This window comes from Leptodactylus fuscus, chromosome 1 (genome assembly GCF_031893055.1).
Source record: "Leptodactylus fuscus isolate aLepFus1 chromosome 1, aLepFus1.hap2, whole genome shotgun sequence".
Taxonomy (NCBI): Eukaryota; Metazoa; Chordata; class Amphibia; order Anura; family Leptodactylidae; genus Leptodactylus; species Leptodactylus fuscus.
In genome coordinates this window covers 309,166,701-309,186,361 of record NC_134265.1, presented here as the reverse complement: position 1 = coordinate 309,186,361, position 19,661 = coordinate 309,166,701, and the positions used below count along the sequence as shown (strand labels likewise).

Below are 19,661 nucleotides of genomic sequence, written 5' to 3'. Positions count from 1 at the left end.
TTGATATTTTGGAACTGGCTTCAGAAACACAAGAATTCTAATAAATCTACTTGTGCTCAGGGTGTAGGAAGATATGAGGTAGTTTGTCTTTGACTTCAAAGGGACACCAAAATGCCTGTTTTGTATCTTTTTGAATAACTGATTCAATGTTTCCAATTTGATGCTTGGCCATTGTATAATCTGAAGTGAAGCAGTAGATACATTTCTATCTTTAAACTCAAGCACTATAATATAGAACATCAGTTCCTTTTGGGAAAATAAAAAACACAACTGTACTTTTCTCCCTAGCTAACTGTATTAGGTATTTGCTTGTTGTCAATGAGATAAAGTAGACTATTTCTAAAGCCCTCAGTACCATAAAATATAATTTCACTAGTTGTTAAGAAGAAATTCCCTACTGTAATTAGAGGCAGACATTGTAAAGTATAGGAGATGATTCAGTGCCCTTGTGTAGGATGGGCGAAGACAAATTAATAAAGCTCTGTGTCTCACGGTGTTGGCGAAGCGCACATTATCACAGATGTAATCATAGCACTGACATCTTGTTAGCGAGTCGGCTCCCTCCAGAGATATAAAATAATCCTTGCTCATTTTATGATAATACAGTGGAATTATCTACATCAGCTCTGGATATTCTGCCAAGACTGTGTTTGGCAGTGAAATGAATAATAAATGGGTGTTACAGGTGGCATTGCCTTTAGTGGCCTTGTCAAATAAGCCACCGGCTATCCTGCCTTTACTATTGAATTTTATTATAAAATGATTTTTGCCTGCAGAAGGAACTTACATATATAGATTTATACAACTAGCGCTGAGCTCAATGTGAACTGTACATATTCTAATGTAGTGTACTCCACCTACTGACAGGTCGTCAGAAATATAGGGCTTCCATACTGTATATGTATAGTGCCCACTGTACCACTAAGTGATGGAATTGCTGGTTGCCCAATAAATTATTACTACAGTCTTGCTATCGCACCTACTTTGGCAAACAGAGCCCCCAAGATGTGCCACATTTTTTTAAATAGGAAAAATGGGTAAATTAATACATTGAAAAAAACAGATGGGGCCCTTGATATTTTTCATAACCAGCCAAATATGATAAAGTAGCGGTTTAGCAGTAGAGAAAGCTGATGGTTTTTGGGCGTTATCAACCTAATAACATCAATATACAGCTGTCGGTACCGAAACATCACTAGATGGTCAGATAATGACCCATAGCTGGTTCTTCCTGGCACCACTGATAGCAATGGGGACTGGAGTAATAATAAGGGGTTAGAGTTAGCCTATCTAGTGGCTACCTCAGTAATAGATACTGTCAGTAAGATGGCAGCCATTGCTAAAGCAATAGTATAAAAAGTTTAAATAAACACAGGCATTAAACATATATTTTATTGAACTAAAACACCTCCACTCAACCCTTCTTAACAATTTTATTAAAAAATAGAGTAAAATGCTACTGCTGCTCATTGACATAGGTCACCATATCCAACGTAGTCCATCTAGCAGATCTGATAAAGAGAACAGAAAGAAAATCAAAACAGAACACATTACAAAAACTAAAAAAAAAAAAAAACAATATGATTATCATACTTACCCACTCTATTCCAGCATTGCCTCCTCTCATGGAGTAAACCAGCCAATGACATCACATTCATCATGTACATCATGTAATAGGCCAATGAACTCTAGCAACCCCTTCTCGCGCAATGAGGCTCCTCCTACTAAAGGAGTCTCTGCACTCAGGGGATTTATTGGTATCATGGTAAGACTATAGAATACTGTGAAATTACTGATTGGAGGCCTTGGGAGCAATGGTGAATACTGTTCGCTACCGGGCACTGAAAGGGTACCCGCACTCAAGGGTTAATAAGAGTCATGGTAAGATGTCATTAACCCCTACATTAGTAATGATCGATTCCATCACTTAGATGGAATTGCTGATTGCAGGAGACCCTGGGAGCAGTGATGAATACAACTCACTGCTGCTTCCCAGACACAGTGAGTGGTGTATTGTAAACCCTAGCAAGCATTTGTTGGGGCCCCTATATCCCACCCTTTGCATCACCCGTGGAACTACAGTATAGACAAACATACATTAGGTCTGCTATACAGATATAGTAAGGACTGCAATACTGTAGGTTTGGAACCATAACAAATCTTAGGAGTGACTGGATGTTTTAAGCTTTAATAATCAGGTATCAGAGTAAGAGGGTCACATTAAAATAGGTTAGAATGGACATTAATGTAAATATTTTGATAGATTTCATTTTAGTGCATTTTACCCACAGATGGTTAAAATAGTGATCGGCAATATTAGTACAACAAGGCAAAAATTACCCTTTGTGTATCATTCTCAATTGCAGGGAAGTATTCCTTAGTAACTGGTCTTATTGCAAAACCAAGCGTAGTTAAACATTGCCAACACACACAGTTTTGTAATACAATGTAAACATGCCCCTTTTCAGAATGAGCAGCCTAGGACTCCAGTGACTTGTCTCATTCACAGCCAGGGGACAACAATCTGCACAAATCAGGTACTTTATATCCTTTATTCTGAACCAAACTCATCCCGCTTGTACATTAATAGAGCAACATTGATGATTTCCATAGATTATTTATGTATGTATCTTACTTTATTACAGGATGGCATTTTATTACACTGTATCGAGTCTTTTTTTGCTGTTTGGCTTGGCTTGTGGAGGTAAAGTAATATTTCTGTTAAATATTGAGGATATCACATTGACTTAACTAGTATATACTGTATAGCTAAATACATCCATCTACTTACAATACCTACATTCTATACATATCATATTTTAATGTATCTTAAAAAAATTTTTATTAGTGTTTTACTATTCAAGTGCTAAACACAAATGTGCAAAAATGTGCTTTAAACATGACTTAAAGGGGGTCTCCAATTTACGCTTTTTTAGTTAATTTTTTCAAAACAAGTATAAGAAACATAAATACATTAAAATCAGCACAAGGTGCTCAATAAGGCATATTCTTGGACAGTTTCCATATCCCATAGAAGTGAATGGATTGCCGATCATGCAAGTTCACTGGTTCTCCATTCACAAGGAGCTTTAGGGGCAGTGTCAGTTCCCCATCCACTTGATTACTGAGGGACTCAACATTTAGGCCCCTAGCAATTGGACACTTATTCCCTGCCCTGTGGATAGGGGATAAGTGTCCATAAAGGCACAAACTCCTTTAATGTCCTATATAGCAAACCTCATTTATTAATCTTAGAAGCTTAAATGCTCCTTGTCCATGGTTGCCTCACCTCTCCTGGGCATGCAGTCTTCACTTGTAGGTTCTTAAGGTCTTTTCTGTTCTCTTCTCCCATGTCACTCATCTCAGGGGCATCACTGAGGTTTGTGATTGGGTCACAGCAGACACATGTGACATGCCGAAGAACAGATGCTGATTAGGACAAATAAATTAGTACCATAATTGTGGCACATTTTTGGGTCACAGTGTTGTGATTTAAGCCATTTTTCTTATATTCCTCCTTTTTGTGTTTTAATTCATCACCATATTAAAAATATTAATTTGCTCTGAGTAAATAAATATATTCTTGTTTAGGTGTCGCTTACATCTGTATTTGTATTTCTGCTGCCCTGCTTCATTATGGGATCACTGGATCCATTTAATAAGGGATATAGCATCTCAATGTCCCCAACAGACCAAGCTGACTATAATTATATCCGTCATTTTTTTGTCAGGAGATCAGACATTTTACTGCATTCTTGATGGGATCTGTGGATGCTCCTAACAAAGACTGCAATGCAGACGTGAACAGAACCTTATACTCAGAGGATTCAAATCCTGCACATGCTAGTTCTAAGAAGCTGATATGATATTATTCACTCTGCACAATGCTCTGTGTGATTAATACATCAGCAGCAGCCACACAAATGTATGTGACTACAATGTGTCAGACTAAAGTCTCAGCTGTTCTGTTCCTGAGCACTTCATAGAATAGATACAATTGTTTCTGCTTCTCAGCTGATACCAGCACTAGCTGTGCGTAGGTTTTCTTACCAAAATATTCAAAACATTTTAGGAGGATGTGCCTCATACAGTATATGACAAGGTGAACGTGTTCTCATAAATGAGGTACTCCGTCCAATAGGCCATGCACCTGGAAAGAGATCTACACCAGCTCATAGCTATACACATAGCTATACAGTGGCGTAGAATTCCAGCATAAATTACCTTGAAGCTCATCAAGAGAATGCCAAGAGTGTGCAAAGCAGGAATCAAAGCAAAAAGTGGCTACTTTGAAGAACTTAGAATAGAAGACATATTTTCAGTTGTACATAATTCCACATGTGTTAATTCATAGTTTTGATGCCTTCAGTGTGAATGTACAATTTTCATAGTCATGAAAATACCGAAAACTCTTTGAATGAGAAGGAGTGTCAAATATTTGGTCTGTACTGTATATTAGAATGTTTTTTTCATATTCACATTTATTACATTGTCTACCAATAAGTATTTGGACACCCATGCAAATGCAATTGAAGATATCTGCAGTTGTGATGTACATCACGCCTTCCGCCATTAAATATTGTGTAGGATTGGCATTAGTCGCATGCAAGATGCCATGAAGTGTAGAGTTGCCCAATTTCAAGCAAGGGTTAATTGTCGGTAGATCTAAATGGTAGATCTTTAAGGGACATAGCAAGCGAACTGAATTACCCAAAATCGACAGTGGTCTATGTGATTACGAAGTGGAAGGTGAACGGTGATTGTCAGAATGTGCTCCAAGTCAGCGGACCCCTGAAAAAATCGGTAAAAAAACTTACCTGTCTTCTCCAAGCCGAATGGAATAAAATACCACTAGCCCTCATACATGGATTTGTGGAAAGCATGCCCCGGAGGGTTGCGGCTGTAATTGCCGGTCACGGAGTCTCTACCAACTATTGGATATGAATAAATGTTGTTTTTCTATTCTACCACAAGTGTCCAAATACTTATTGGTAGACTGTGTATATACAGTCCTATGAAAAAGTTTGGGCACCCCTATTAATCTTAATCATTTTTAGTTCTAAATATTTTGGTGTTTGCAACAGCCATTTCAGTTTGATATATCTAATAACTGATGGACACAGTAATATTTCAGGATTGAAATGAGGTTTATTGTACTAACAGAAAATGCGCAATATGCATTAAACCAAAATTTGACCGGTGCAAAAGTATGGGCACCCTTATCATTTTATTGATTTGAATACTCCTAACTACTTTTTACTGACTTACTGAAGCACAAAATTGGTTTTGTAACCTCAGTGAGCTTTGAACTTCATAGCCAGGTGTATCCAATCATGAGAAAAGGTATTTAAGGTGGCCAATTGCAAGTTGTTCTACTATTTGAATCTCCTCTGAAGAGTGGCATCATGGGCTACTCAAAACAACTCTCAAATGATCTGAAAACAAAGATTGTTCAACATAGTTGTTCAGGGGAAGGATACAAAAAGCTGTCTCAGAGATTTAACCTGTCAGTTTCCACTGTGAGGAACATAGTAAGGAAATGGAAGACCACAGGGACAGTTCTCGTTAAGCCCAGAAGTGGCAGGCCAAGAAAAATATCAGAAAGGCAGAGAAGAAGAATGGTGAGAACAGTCAAGGACAATCCACAGACCACCTCCAAAGAGCTGCAGCATCATCTTGCTGCAGATGGTGTCACTGTGCATCGGTCAACTATACAGCGCACTTTGCACAAATAGAAGCTGTATGGGAGAGTGATGAGAAAGAAGCCGTTTCTGCATGTACGCCACAAATAGAGTTGCCTGAGGTATGAAAAAGCACATTTGGACAAGGCAGCTTCATTTTGGAAACAAAAATTGAGTTGTTTGGTTATAAAAAAAGGCGTTATGCATGGCGTCCAAAAAGAAACAGCATTCCAAGAAAAACACATGCTACCCACTGTAAAATTTGGTGGAGGTTCCATCATGCTTTGGGGCTGTGTGGCCAATGCCGGCATCGGGAATCTTGTTAAAGTTGAGGGTCGCATGGATTCCACTCAGTATCAGCAGATTCTTGAGAATAATGTTCAAGAATCAGTGACGAAGTTGAAGTTACGCCAGGGATGGATATTTCAGCAAGACAATGATCCAAAACACCGCTCCAAATCCTCAGGCATTCATGCAGAGGAACAATTACAATGTTCTGGAATGGCCATCCCAGTCCCCAGACCTGAATATCATTGAACATCTGTGGGATGATTTGAAGCGGGCTGTCCATGCTCGGCGACCATCTAACTTAACTGAACTTGAATTGTTTGTCCAAAATACCTTTATCCAGGATTCAGGAACTGATTAAAAGCTACAGGAAGCGACTAGAGGCTGTTATCTTTGCAAAAGGAGGATGTACTAAATATTAATGTCACTTTTCTGTTGAGGTGCCCATACTTTTGCACCGGTCAAATTTTGGTTTAATGCATATTGCGCATTTTCTGTTAGTACAATAAACCTCATTTCAATCCTGAAATATTACTGTGTCCATCAGTTATTAGATATATCAAACTGAAATGGCTGTTGCAAATACCAAAATATTTAGAACTAAAAATGATTAAGATTAATAGGGGTGCCCAAACTTTTTCATAGGACTGTAAAATGTCATGTAGTTAATAAGCAATGCCGGACCAGTGACTACAATCTCTGCAGCCTTTGCTTACACACAATAACAAAGTTCATTTCCTTTTACTAGACTGTGAGCCTGGACTAGAGAATGATGTGCTCTTTCAAGGAGGAGACATGGGTACTGTCTTTTCTCCAGATGTTGAATATTGTCAAATGGCCTGTACTTTCAGCCCACGTTGTTTGATGTTTTCTTACCTATCACAAAGCTGGCCAAATATTAATGAAAGGTAAGACAACATAGCCGACACACTAGATGTTATCAAACAGTAAGTATATACATATTAAAATTAGAAATTGTTATATTCATGTGTTTAATAGGTAAATTAATCTGTATATTAATGTATGTTATATTGTTACATTACAAAAGTTAGGGTATGCTTTAAATAGCATAATATTTGTGCCCTCTGCATATAATAAAACATATTTTTCCCTTTCCATTCCCCAGGTTTGCATGTTTGCTGAAGGAAAGTGCAACATTAACATTAGATAAAGTGCCGATGCCAGGAAGCATTTCAGGATATTCCTTAAAACACTGCACAAAGAAAATATATAGTGAGAACATTATCATTTCTTTCGAAGAATATAGTATGGCAAATGTATTATTGTATTATTGTATACCAACTTGACATTGGTGTAAAATGCCCCAACATTTTGTATGGTAACTAAATCTAGCAGGGAGAGCAGATTTCCCTATAGAAAATGCAAGTGGACGCTGTCACACGAATAGACAACCACACATAAAGGCTACAAACAATGGAGTTACATGGGTGACATTAGAAAGGCCAGGGTAGGAGCTGAGTTAGCTCTGTATCTTCTCCTACATTTAAGTAAGTTGGCTTGCAGATTTAATAACCATACTGTACATCTGCAATATTTATAAAGTTGAATAAATGCAGCAAGAGCACTTTACTGCGTGTCACTATGGAGGAGAGACCATGCAAAAGAACAGCTCTTAGCTTGTTGGTCTTGGACCATGGATATAACATTTCCATCGGTACCTTGTAATTCTTCCTTCAGTAATACTACCTAACCATTGGGGGTTTCAAAAGCCAACACCTCCCCCCCCCACCCCAAGGATCAGCTCTTCATCAAAGCAGCTGCCAGTCTAAAAGGGGCTGGATTCACGGGACTATCCAAACAACATCCATCACAGCCATATTGTGCTGCACTCACACATCCAGGATCAAATAGGTAGTGCTCCACATAAAATACCACTCAATGCACCACACAAGAACGATTAGTGGCTTTCACCCAATGAAGGTCCTTTGTTAGATGGTAAAAACATGTACAAGGATTGCGTAAAGACTATACTATACTACAGCCATGTCATGCATGTCCAGTGCTTTACCATGACCCTCTTCACCCTGTATGATTATATCTCATGCAGTTCCATTACAATGCACAAATACAATGTATATTTTGTAGATAGCTAACCTATAAAAATACAGTAATGCCATTGTGATCATTCAATCCTGTTGACCCCAATGCCTCTCTCCAGTGCTCAGTATCCACCCTTCTCCCTTTTGCAGGGTATTATGCCTCTACTTGTTCTATCACCACAAACCACAATACCTGTGCATTGGTGTGCGTTATGTGACTACTCATACAATATGCCAATGAGATCCTCTGCTACATTGTGTTACATAATGTGTGACATTAGATCTTACTAAGTTAATGATTAATATGATACTTTAACTCTGGAAGTACATGATCGATAATTTGAAACTTAACAACACTACTACTAAACCTATGTACAGAAAGGTTGAGCTATTACTATAGTTACTATAAGAACATTATGGCTCTCACACTGTAGAACTCTTCTTACTATCCTTGTGCCTGCTATACTTATTAGCATAGAACATATATATACATACATATAGCATAAAACTAGTAAGTAGCTGCAAATAGTAAAGCTACCCAATTGACTAAACCTATGAGATTCCTTCCTAGGTAACAGGATGTGAATATTAGAACAATTAGATAGAGATAACACAGGGGATAGAAGAGTTTGACTAGCAGTAGTGGGTTCACCACTTCTAAGGGGAAGGCGTGCTACATTTAAAGCAAACCTGATGTAATCCCATCTGCAGGCGCCATGTTATAGAGCAGGAGGAGATGAGTAGATTGATACATAGTTTTGAAGGAAGAATTTGGTATAACTTGTGATTTGTTCATACAAACCTCTGCTTATTCTGGGTTTAGGAGTCCAGTGGGTGGTTGTGAATAGCAGCATCGATACTCACACTCAGATCAGGGTGTCAATCATTGAGTAGAACTACTCAATGGCTACTAAGCCCAGAATAAGCATAGAGTTAAATAAATGTAAACTATATGTCCTTCTGCTCATCTCCACCCGCTCTATAAGATGCTACAGACTGGATTGTATTTTCTCTTAGGAAAATTTTTCCTAAACCCCACAATGGTCACATTCTGCCTGGTTTCAGGTTTTACATGTGTTTTACTGTGTTCACTGCTTTATAACAAATGCTCAACTTAAACGTTTAATATTCGTTATCTTGTATTTCATTCCATTGCATGTAAGATAAGTCATTACACGGTTGTCTCAATTGCTTTAGCCTGCAGGGATAAAATTTTTCCAGGACTTGACATGATTGGAACGACATATAACATTTCTAGAGTAAGCAGTGCGGAGGAATGCAGACAACGTTGCACCGATAATGAACACTGCCTGTTCTTTACCTATGTTACAGAGAAATTCTACAATGCTCAACTCCGGTGAGTGACGTTGTATTACAATAATATCTAAAGATCATAGTAAAGGGTTATTCCCATCTTGGCAAATCACTGCCGAGATTAGAAACACTGCTTTTATGTCCCAACTGCCAAGAAAACTTACCACCCATATGGCCGATTATAGTGTACCTCAAAGAGTAATGATAACTTTTTACTTTGACTGTTTGGTATCATTAATATGTTCACCTATACGACTAACATTTGTCATAATCCCTGATGCCATTATTTCCAGGAACATTTGTTACTTAAAATACTCTGGCAAAGGGACACCAACGAAAATAAGGGAACTTCCAGATGTCCTATGCGGATTCTCATTAAAGGCTTGTGGAAGGTCTTCGCTGGGTAAGTATGTGATACTACATATGGAGTGAGCACTTGTATCTGCACAGCTAATACTATCGAGGTGGACACATTTTTTTAAAATTCTATAACATGGTCAAGTTGAAATGTATTAAATATGTTCACATCGGTGGCAAGAGCAGTCAAAATAAACTATTATTTTCATGTAGAGAGTTGAATGACAGCGAAGTGAAGTGTCAACCCTGACACTTTCTGGTCTATGAGGAAGACAGTACTTGGAGAAAGCTATCGGGGGTGCAGAGGTAGCAATGACTTTCGTAAGACATCAGTGTTATAGATAGCACATGGTAAGAGGAAGGGCCATTACATATTTTTCACTGCGGCCCAGAAGCTTTGAGTTATGCCTTTGACTGTACTCATTGCTTTCTGGAGACTATTACAATCTATGACATCTCTCGGTCAATTCACGTCTGGTTCACATCTGTGTTCGGTATTCCACTTGGGGACCCCCCGAATTGAATACCGAACACATTAAAAAGGGGTTAGCTAAGAAACCACACGGACCCCATAGACTATAATGGGGTCCGTGTGGTTTCCGCACAAACATGGGGAGAGAAAAGTGCTGATTGCAGTACCAAACGCAGATGTGAACCAGGCCTAACTCTCATACAATGTATCTGCTATAAAGCATGAACTCTGCCGGACACAGAAAGTATGTGTCTGCAATATGGCTGCCCTATGAAAGTTTTTAAAATTACAAAATAAATGACTGCATTTAATAAATGTGCCCATACCAGTAATGATCAATGGTACACTCATAATCCCCTTCCAAAAAATTGTTCCAAACAAATAGTGCCCCTGAGTAATACCACCATACATTGTGCCCAAAGACAACTCTTGGGGAAATGCCCACCTAACCCCCTATCCCATGTGTCATCTGGCAATGCAGGCTCTTGCGCTTGAAGGGCCCATGCACACAATGTAATGCGATGTTGATTCTGAAACGAAAACTCATGTCAGAATCAGCGCTTCAAAACAGAATCCCATTGACTTCAATGGGTTCCGTTTAACGTGCGTAACACATTGAAATCAATGGCTTAAAAAGCCTCCCATTGATTTAAATGTGTAGCGCACGTAAGACGGAACCCATTGAAGTCAATGGGACTCTGTTTTGAAGCGCTGATTCTGACATGAGTTTACATGTCAGAATCAACGCCGCGCTACATCGTGTGCAAGGGACCGAAGAGTCAACACCATTGTATTAAACTGGCTACATCTATAAATGGTATGTGCTCAGAGATTTGTGGCTCTTGGCAAACCCTTTGAGCACTTCCAGATGCCCCTTTCTAGTGATGCCATTGATCTTATGTACCTACTGTGTCTATACACGTGGAAATCCCATATGCTGGGATTATTCTCCTGGAATGTAAGGACGCTATTAATATTTCTGGGCTATTGAAAGAGATCTCTAGACCAAAATAATCCTTAATTTAATTGGATTTAATTGTTCTGTAGAAACATAGAAAGGTATGAAAAGAACTTCTCTCTAATAAAGTACTCTTCTGTAGAATGTCTCCTTGTGGTATGCGAGGACCAATTACACAACCTTTCTGTTGTATTATTCACCATTCTGGGTATGACCTCATACAAAGGGGACTTTGAGAGAGACCCTCATTATTGTTAATATGTAGCATGCAGAGAGAATATAACACAAGAGAGTTGTTTAACATAAGCATTCTCAATAGTATGTGCAATTCTTCCTTCTCTATTGAGCGCAAGCAGCAGAAATTTCAGATGAAATTCAGAAGTTTCGATCTGCCTAAAGGACACCTGCCATAAAGTTACATCTGCCCTGATCCTAAGTTTTGTACCAATGTACATTAGCACAAGTTTAACTTAGTTATTTGACTGCCATTTGTCAATAGCCGAATGACAAATGCCTGGTGGTCTGGCGTCGGAATAAAAATCAGTGCCTAAATGGTATAAAGCCTCCTTTACCAGCACCCATATGGTATAACACCCCTTTACTGGATCCCATATGGAAGTTAAAGGAGGAAGACCCTTTAATGGCCCCCACACAGTAAAATACCCCCTTCATTTACTCCCACATGGTATAAAGCCCCATTTAGTTAACCCTACAGCACACACACACACACACACACACACAAACACACACACACACACACAAACACACACACAAACACACACACACACACAAACACACACACACACACACACACACACTATATTGCCTTCTTATTGAACCTCATACAGTTTGATGCCTTGTTTATTGACTCTCAAAGTATACTGTTCCATTATTGGTCCTAATGCAGTAAGTGTCATCTTTTCAGGTCCCTGTACAGTAAGTCCCCCACACAGTGACTGTAGGTCTGTTGGATTACCTGTCGCTGTGTTCTGTTTGGTAATTCTGAGTTTTTCCCTTCTTGGCCCTGGGCTTTCAGCAAAATACCCTGTTATTTTATACTCTTCACCTGTCCATCCTATTTTTAGCCTTTGATCACTTTCTGTGTTTTTTATTCTGTTTCCGTGGTGCCGTGTCTGTCTGGTCAGCTGCTGCTAAACTGGGTCCACTTCAGGAGGTAGTGGCATGGCAGGTTCCCCCCCAAAAAGATCATATATGCATTTGGAGGTTAAAGGGTGAAGACCAGGAAGTCTGCTGGTACAATTCTCTTAGAGGTTGCCTCACAGCTGGTCAGCAGTCTGCTATCTGTGACAAATGTTGACTTAATCTGTTCATATTTGCATTAGGAAGTTGTATAGATCAGACCATGCAAGGTTGTATCCAAGCTCAGACTGGTCCACGGATGAGCAGGTGAATCCCTTGGTGGGCCCATCAGCCAGAGTGGGCCCTCAGATCACCCTGACTTGTCACAATAGACCCATTATACTTCATACACCAACTCATGGTACATCATCTCAACCAGGGTATGTGTCATTATAATACACTGGCATATTAAAAAAAAACTACTCAGTTTATTTTTATATGCTGGAGATCCAATGGTGGCTGAACTAACATCTAGGTGCAGAGTTAGGCAAACCAGTACTCTTGGGCTGGGCCTCATCTTACCAATCACACTGTAGGATACCAATCACCAATCATATTGTAGAGTCTTGCTGGTGCCTGAGGTCTGCTGCTGTGTGTGAACATATCCCCAGCTCACAGAGCTAGGAGGGCCCTAGCACAGAACAGGGTACTGGCCAGACCCCACAATCAGAAGCAAGGCTTATGAGCAGAATGTTTGTCTGTTAATATTTATATGTAGCTGTATAATGGGCTCCCAATCGAAATTTTAATACTAATTAAATATTCTGGAGAGAGTACCTCTGTTGTCGCTGAGTGTAGCATGGTTTGTATATAATGCCTAAATTGTTAAAAATGTTAATTTAAAATGTGGGGTTTTTACTAAGTTTGACAAGCTATGGGCACCCTGGATAGAATCCTTGGGCTTGGCTTTGAGGGAGTTAAATAGATATCGGCTAAGGTAGAAACAATTTTATAGTGGGTCCCCACTGGAGGCAACTGGATGGTGTGAGTCTCTTGTGCTGCACAATATTTCACCCAATCTACAGGCTACAGCATAAAATGGACGAGTCTACTGGAAGAAGCTTTTCTTACCTCCGGCTTAACTTAGCTCCCATGTCTCCTTGGTGCTACCAAAACATAACACAGACCTTCACTATGTATGGACTTTTAGGACTTTACTTTGTATTCATGCACTATGTTTATCTGGGGTTAGGGTCTGGGGAGACTGGGATAGGGGCTTGATGGAGATTTTTTTATATATTAAAAAATAATTTTACACCATTTAATTAAAAACAAAAATTTTAAATTTTTAAAAAAAGATATGCAGGGCTGCTATACCGAGATAACATAAAAGAATAAGAGCCAATTTTACTGTAAATCTGGACTGGACCGGGGTAGACTTCTCAAACATGGTCTTTTGAGGAAGTTTTCACTGTATTGGTAAATGTAATTGTTAATTATGTTTTATCTTATGTCTTGTAGGTTGTAATAGAGATAAATTTCAGAATATGGAATTTTCTGGGGGAAATCTTGGAAGTGTTATAGCAACTAATGAGAACATGTGTCAGAAGATTTGTACATTCTACCCAAACTGCTTGTTTTTTACCTATGTAACAAAGGATTCTTCAGAACCAAATCAAAGGTTAGTGCAGATGATAATGGAGATCCAAAAAAGATGGAAGACAAAGGAAGCTGTAAACTTTATCTACCAATATATCTATACATTGACACATCCTTACAACTAGAATATCTATAATATGTGCACATATTAAAACTACGTTAGTAGTAGAGAGTACTTATATAATATAACTTAACCTGTTCTTTGGGGGGGAGGTAATAATAATAATAATAATAAATTTTATTTATATAGCGTCAACATATTCCACAGCACTGTATAATTTGTAAGGTTCAAGTACAGACAAAAATTACATTACAAAGAAATAGTCACTTCACACAATGGGACTGAGGGCCCTGCTCGCAAGAGCTTACAATCTATGAGGTAGAGGGGGTGACACAAGAGGTAGCAGGGGCGGCATTGCTCATACAGTGGTCAGACAATTTTGTAATAGAGATTACTGTCATAATACAAACATAAAACTGTATGAGCCTTCATTTGTCGTGTCCTTTAACATGTAGATGGTGCCTGGACATATGAAGTTAGTCTTAAATGACATCATATCATTTGGGGTAATGTGGGAGCGTGAACAGAGGAGGGTTTGTTTTAAAGATTCTAATTCTAGTACGGAAGGGTTTACATTGGGAATTGGGATAAAAAGATGTGTCTGTAGTTTGCGCTTGAAGCTGTAGAAATTGGGAGTTAATCTGATTGTCCGGGATAGAGCATTCCAGAGAAGTGGTGCAACTCAGGAGAAGTCTTGTGTATGAGTGTGGGAGGATGTAAGTCTTAGTGAACAGAGAGCATGGTTTGGGTGATAGACATAGAAGAAGGGAAGAAATGTAGGGAGATGCGGCATTATGGAGAGCCTTGTAGATGAGGGTGATAAGTTTATATTGTATTCTGTAATGAATAGGCAGCTAATGTAGTGACTGACACGCATTCAGATCATACAGGGGAGAATGTAGAGGGTAAGTGTTGGTCATTCAAGAGGGAGAAGAAAGGGAAAAATGTCATATGTGCCATATGTCTGTATGGATTGTATTTGCTTATTCCTCTGCCCTCCGCCTTAAGTCCACCCTAAACATCCATTGTTTACTGGTAAAGGAACGTGCCCAGCTGTTTTTTCTACCTAGTTTATGGTGGCCTCCTTCCTGTATCTAGGACCTTTGACATGCTAATAATGAAATACTATGACCAAATGTGCTCTGGGAATACTGTCACCTGAATGTAAGCCCTTGTGGGGAGGGCCCTCTATCCCACTATGCCAGTTGGTCACTGTTAGTATTATTAGTATTATATTTGTTTTGTATACATATTAGTATTATCTCTCTATATTATAAAAATTAATTCTTGTCTGTCTGTCTGTCCGTTCTCTAATACGAACCAAACGACTGGACCGATCTTCACCAAATTTGGTACAGAGATACTTCAGGTATCTGGGAAGGCTTAAGACTCCAACTCGCTCGGACGTACCATTGCTGAGCTACAGCATTCCAAACACAATGCTCCCCTCCCTTAGCCAATACAAACCTGCAAGTCTTTCACTCATATTCCAACTGCAATACACATGGTCACTCCACATACACAACCCAACACTGATATACAGGCATACACGCATCAGAGGATTAGATACACAGATCAGCACACAGTATCACACGGGGGAGAATTAGATACGCGCATCTGCACACAGTACCACATGCCAGAGGATTAGATACGTGCATCTGCACACAGTAACACACGCCAGAGGATTAGATACGCGCATCTGCACACAGTACCACATGCTGTAGGATTAGATACATGCGTCTACACACAGTTCCACACGCCGTAGGATTAGATACGTGCGTCTTCACATAATACCACACAGAGGAGGATTAGATACGTGTTTCTGCATACAGTACCACACTTTGGAGGATTAGATACATGCCTCTGCACACAGTACCACAAGCCAGAGAATTAGATATGCATCTCAGCACACTGTACCACACAGGGAGGATTAGATACGCGCATCTGCACACAGTACCAAATGCCGGAGGATTAGATACACACATCTGCACACAGTACCACATGTCGTAGGATTAGATACACACGTATACACACAGTTCCACACACTGTAGGATTAGATACGCACCTCTTCACACAATACCACACAGAGGAGGATTAGATACGTGTGTCTGCACACAGTAACACACTTTGGAGGATTAGATACATGCCTCTGCACACAGTACCACAAGCCAGAGAATTAGATACGCGTCTCAGCGTCTCAGCACACAGTAGCACACAGGGGAGAATTAGATATGCACATCTGCACACAGTACCACACACCAGAGGATTAGATATGCGCGTCTGCACACAGTACCACATGGCGTAGGATTAGATAGGTGCATCTGCACACAGTAATACATGCCGTAGAATTAGATACGCGCTTCTACACACAGTTCCACATGCCACAGGATTAGATACGTGCCTCTTCGCACAATACCACACAGGGGAGGATTAGATACATGTGTCTGCACACAGTACCGCAAGCCAGAGAATTAGATTCGCGTCTAAGCACACAGTACCACACGGGGAGGATTAGATACGCACATCTGCACACAGTACCACATGCCACAGGATTAGATACATGCCTCTTCACACAATACCACACAGAGGAGGATTAGATACGTGTGTCTGCACACAGTACCACACTTCAGAGGATTAGATACATGCCTCTGCACGCAGAACCACAAGCCAGAGAATTAGATACGCGTCTAAGCACACAGTACCACACGGGGAGGATTAAATATGCGCGTCTGCACACAGTACCACACGCCAGAGGATTAGATACACGCATCTGCACATAGTATCACATGCCGTCGGATTAGATACACGCGTCTACACACAGTTCCACATGCCGTAGGATTAGATACGTGCCTCTTCACAGAATACCACACAGGGGAGGATTAGATACGTGTCTGCACACAGTACCACATTTTGGAGGATTAGATACATGCCTCTGCACACAGTACCACAAGCCAGAGAATTAGATACGCGTCTCAGCACACAGTACCACACGCCAGAGGGTTAGATACGCGCATCTGCACACAGTACCACATGCCGTAGGATTAGATACGCGCCTCATCACACAATACCACACAGGGGAGGATTAGATACGCGCATCTGCACACAGTTCCACACACCAGAGGATTAGATAAGCACGTCTGCACACAGTACCACATGCCGTAGGATTAGATACGCACATCTTCACACAGTTGTACATGCCATAGGATTAGATACACGCGTCTGCATACAGTACCACATGCTGTAGGATTAGATACGTGCATCTACACACAGTTCCACACACCATAGGATTAGATACGCGCCTCTTCACACAATACCACACAGGGGAGGATTAGATACGTGCATCTGAACACAGTACCACACTTTGGAGGATTAGATACATGCCTCTGCACACAGTACCACATGCCAGATAATTAGATACAGATACTGCACACAGTACCACACGGGGGAGGATTAGATACGCGCATCTGCACACAGTACCTCACGCCAGAGGATTAGATATACCTGTCTGCACATAGTACCACATGCCGTAAGATTAGATATGCACGTCTGCACACAGTTTCACTTACCGGAGGATTAGATACATGCCTCTTCACACAATGCCACATGGGGGAGGATTAGATACACACATCTGCACACAGTACCACATGCCAGAGGATTAGATATGTGCATCTGCACACAGTACCACACATCAAGGATTAGATACTTGCGTCTAAACACAGTACTAAACGGGGAAGGATTAGATACAGTTTTACTCCAGGTATCCATAAGAACTGATCACAGGTTTATCACTGATATCCAAAATTAGATACACATAATCACATGACACTTACGGACATACACACAAACCACATACAAAATACACCAGTGCAAAATTGGATATTTCTTATGGGGCCACTACACAAACATAAAATGTAATATACCCGTGCGAAGCCGGGTCCTCCCTCTAGTATTTGTACATATCTCTTTCTGTGTACCGTATCTAAACCCTCAAATGTAAATCACCATGGAATTAATGGTTATATAAATAAACAATAATAATAACAACGTATATATTATATTAGCCTCTGCCCAAGACTTCATATGCGTGTTGTTGGCACGTGATATAAATAGCAATGGAGTGAGGGCATTGAAAAAGTACCACAGGCACTTTATACAGTTGATCACAAGAGGCCCTGGATGTTACATCTCCACTGACCTCTTATCTCTCTTAAACTGTTAGGACCCTGCAGATCAGATGTTTACCAAAACACATTGCTTCCAGTATTGTTTGTATTTTGGGCACTGCTCACACACCATATTCTTGATAACCGCATATGGTACTACCCTGTTTCCCCTGAAAGTAAGACATAGCATTGAATTGCCTAATATTAGGCACCCCCCCAAAAGTAAGACATCCCCCAATAATAATAATCCTTCTGCGCAAAGATTGCATGAAGAAAAACATTGCAGCCAGCTGCTGACGCCGCTGCGATACGTTGTATCCACTGTTCCTGGTGCTGTAGGATGAGCTGGGAGATGCCCGCTGTGCATACACATAGTATGCGGCGGGGAGTCCACTCTCCTATCTCATCCCACAGCAGCAGGAACAGCGGATACAATGTACGGTATGACAGCAGCGGCAGCAGCCGGCTTTCCTGTGCACACGGAGCACCGCACAGCGTTCAAGTGGCTGCAATGTTTTTCTTCATACAGCAAGCACATCTCAGCGTAGTGCAGTGGTGGCAGCAGCACACAGAAATAAAATAAGACATCCCCTGAAAACAAGACATGTCATATCTTTAGGACCAAAATTTTATATTAGACACTGTCTTATTTTCAGGGAAACACGGTATAGTTGTTTGGACCATGTTAATGTTAACAATTTCAGGACCCACTCTGCTTTCTTGCCATACATAGTATAGAGGTGGGTTTAGGTGATGCAGTGGTGCATATCCTATGGTGGGTAAACAGCATGGCATTGTTATTACCTGTAGTCTCACTGTTTTGGTACAGCTGATCTGCAGGGGTCCTGGCAGTGGGCCACAGAAACAATAACACTGGTGGGCCCTACACATCCCAGTCTGGCACTGAACTCTGTAGTCATGTTGCTTAATAATGTTTGCCCATTCATAATAAGCACTTTCCCATCTGGCTTATTAGTTTGGTTTTTCACTGAGCCATCAGGTCATTAAATTGGCTTTCTACAGATTCACCCACACATGAATGAGAAATAGCAGACTTCTCAAGGATACTTTTGTATAAGTTCCATGATTAGTAACATACAACAAACACTTAACAAATACAAATGAAGAAATGAGCTAACCCAGAAACTAAATAAGCTTCAAATTAGATCCTACTCTACGAAATACTTTCCCGGAGGATCCAACCTAATACACAATTATATCAAGATGTAAGACTCCTTTAACAGAAATACAACAGTGCACTAAACTGTAGCAATTCAGAAGGGACAACACTGTGGGGAGGGCTTTGTGAGTGGGAATATTCTGTCTAAATTGTATTCGGAAGTGAATGGTAAAGCAGTGACTGACACAGAGAAGAGGCATCAGTATACTGGCTGGAAAGAAAGATGAGACTAGCTACTGTTATAGGATTGATTAGAGAGGGGAGAGTTTAGTGAATGGAAGACTAAAGCCGGTTTTATTTCCAGGTCTAACAACTGTCTTGTGTCACAGCATCATATTCATCTACTACTGTTTCATATGAAACATGTGATTACAGAATAGGGCCAACA

The 19,661-nt window shown here is 40.2% G+C and overlaps 1 protein-coding gene across 1 annotated transcript in view; it reads left to right on the top strand.

Annotated features, from left to right (window-relative positions):
* The first annotated feature begins 2,637 nt into the window (after positions 1 to 2,637).
* LOC142184311 (plasma kallikrein-like) overlaps positions 2,638 to 19,661 on the top strand; it is a 39,212-nt gene continuing 22,188 nt past the window's right edge. Inside the window, exons 1-6 of the mRNA XM_075259096.1 lie at positions 2,638 to 2,704; positions 6,718 to 6,877; positions 7,096 to 7,202; positions 9,227 to 9,386; positions 9,637 to 9,746; positions 13,732 to 13,891. Coding sequence (XP_075115197.1) covers positions 2,647 to 2,704; positions 6,718 to 6,877; positions 7,096 to 7,202; positions 9,227 to 9,386; positions 9,637 to 9,746; positions 13,732 to 13,891 — 755 coding nt within the window. The 5' untranslated portion in view covers positions 2,638 to 2,646. The remainder of the gene's footprint in view (positions 2,705 to 6,717; positions 6,878 to 7,095; positions 7,203 to 9,226; positions 9,387 to 9,636; positions 9,747 to 13,731; positions 13,892 to 19,661) is intronic.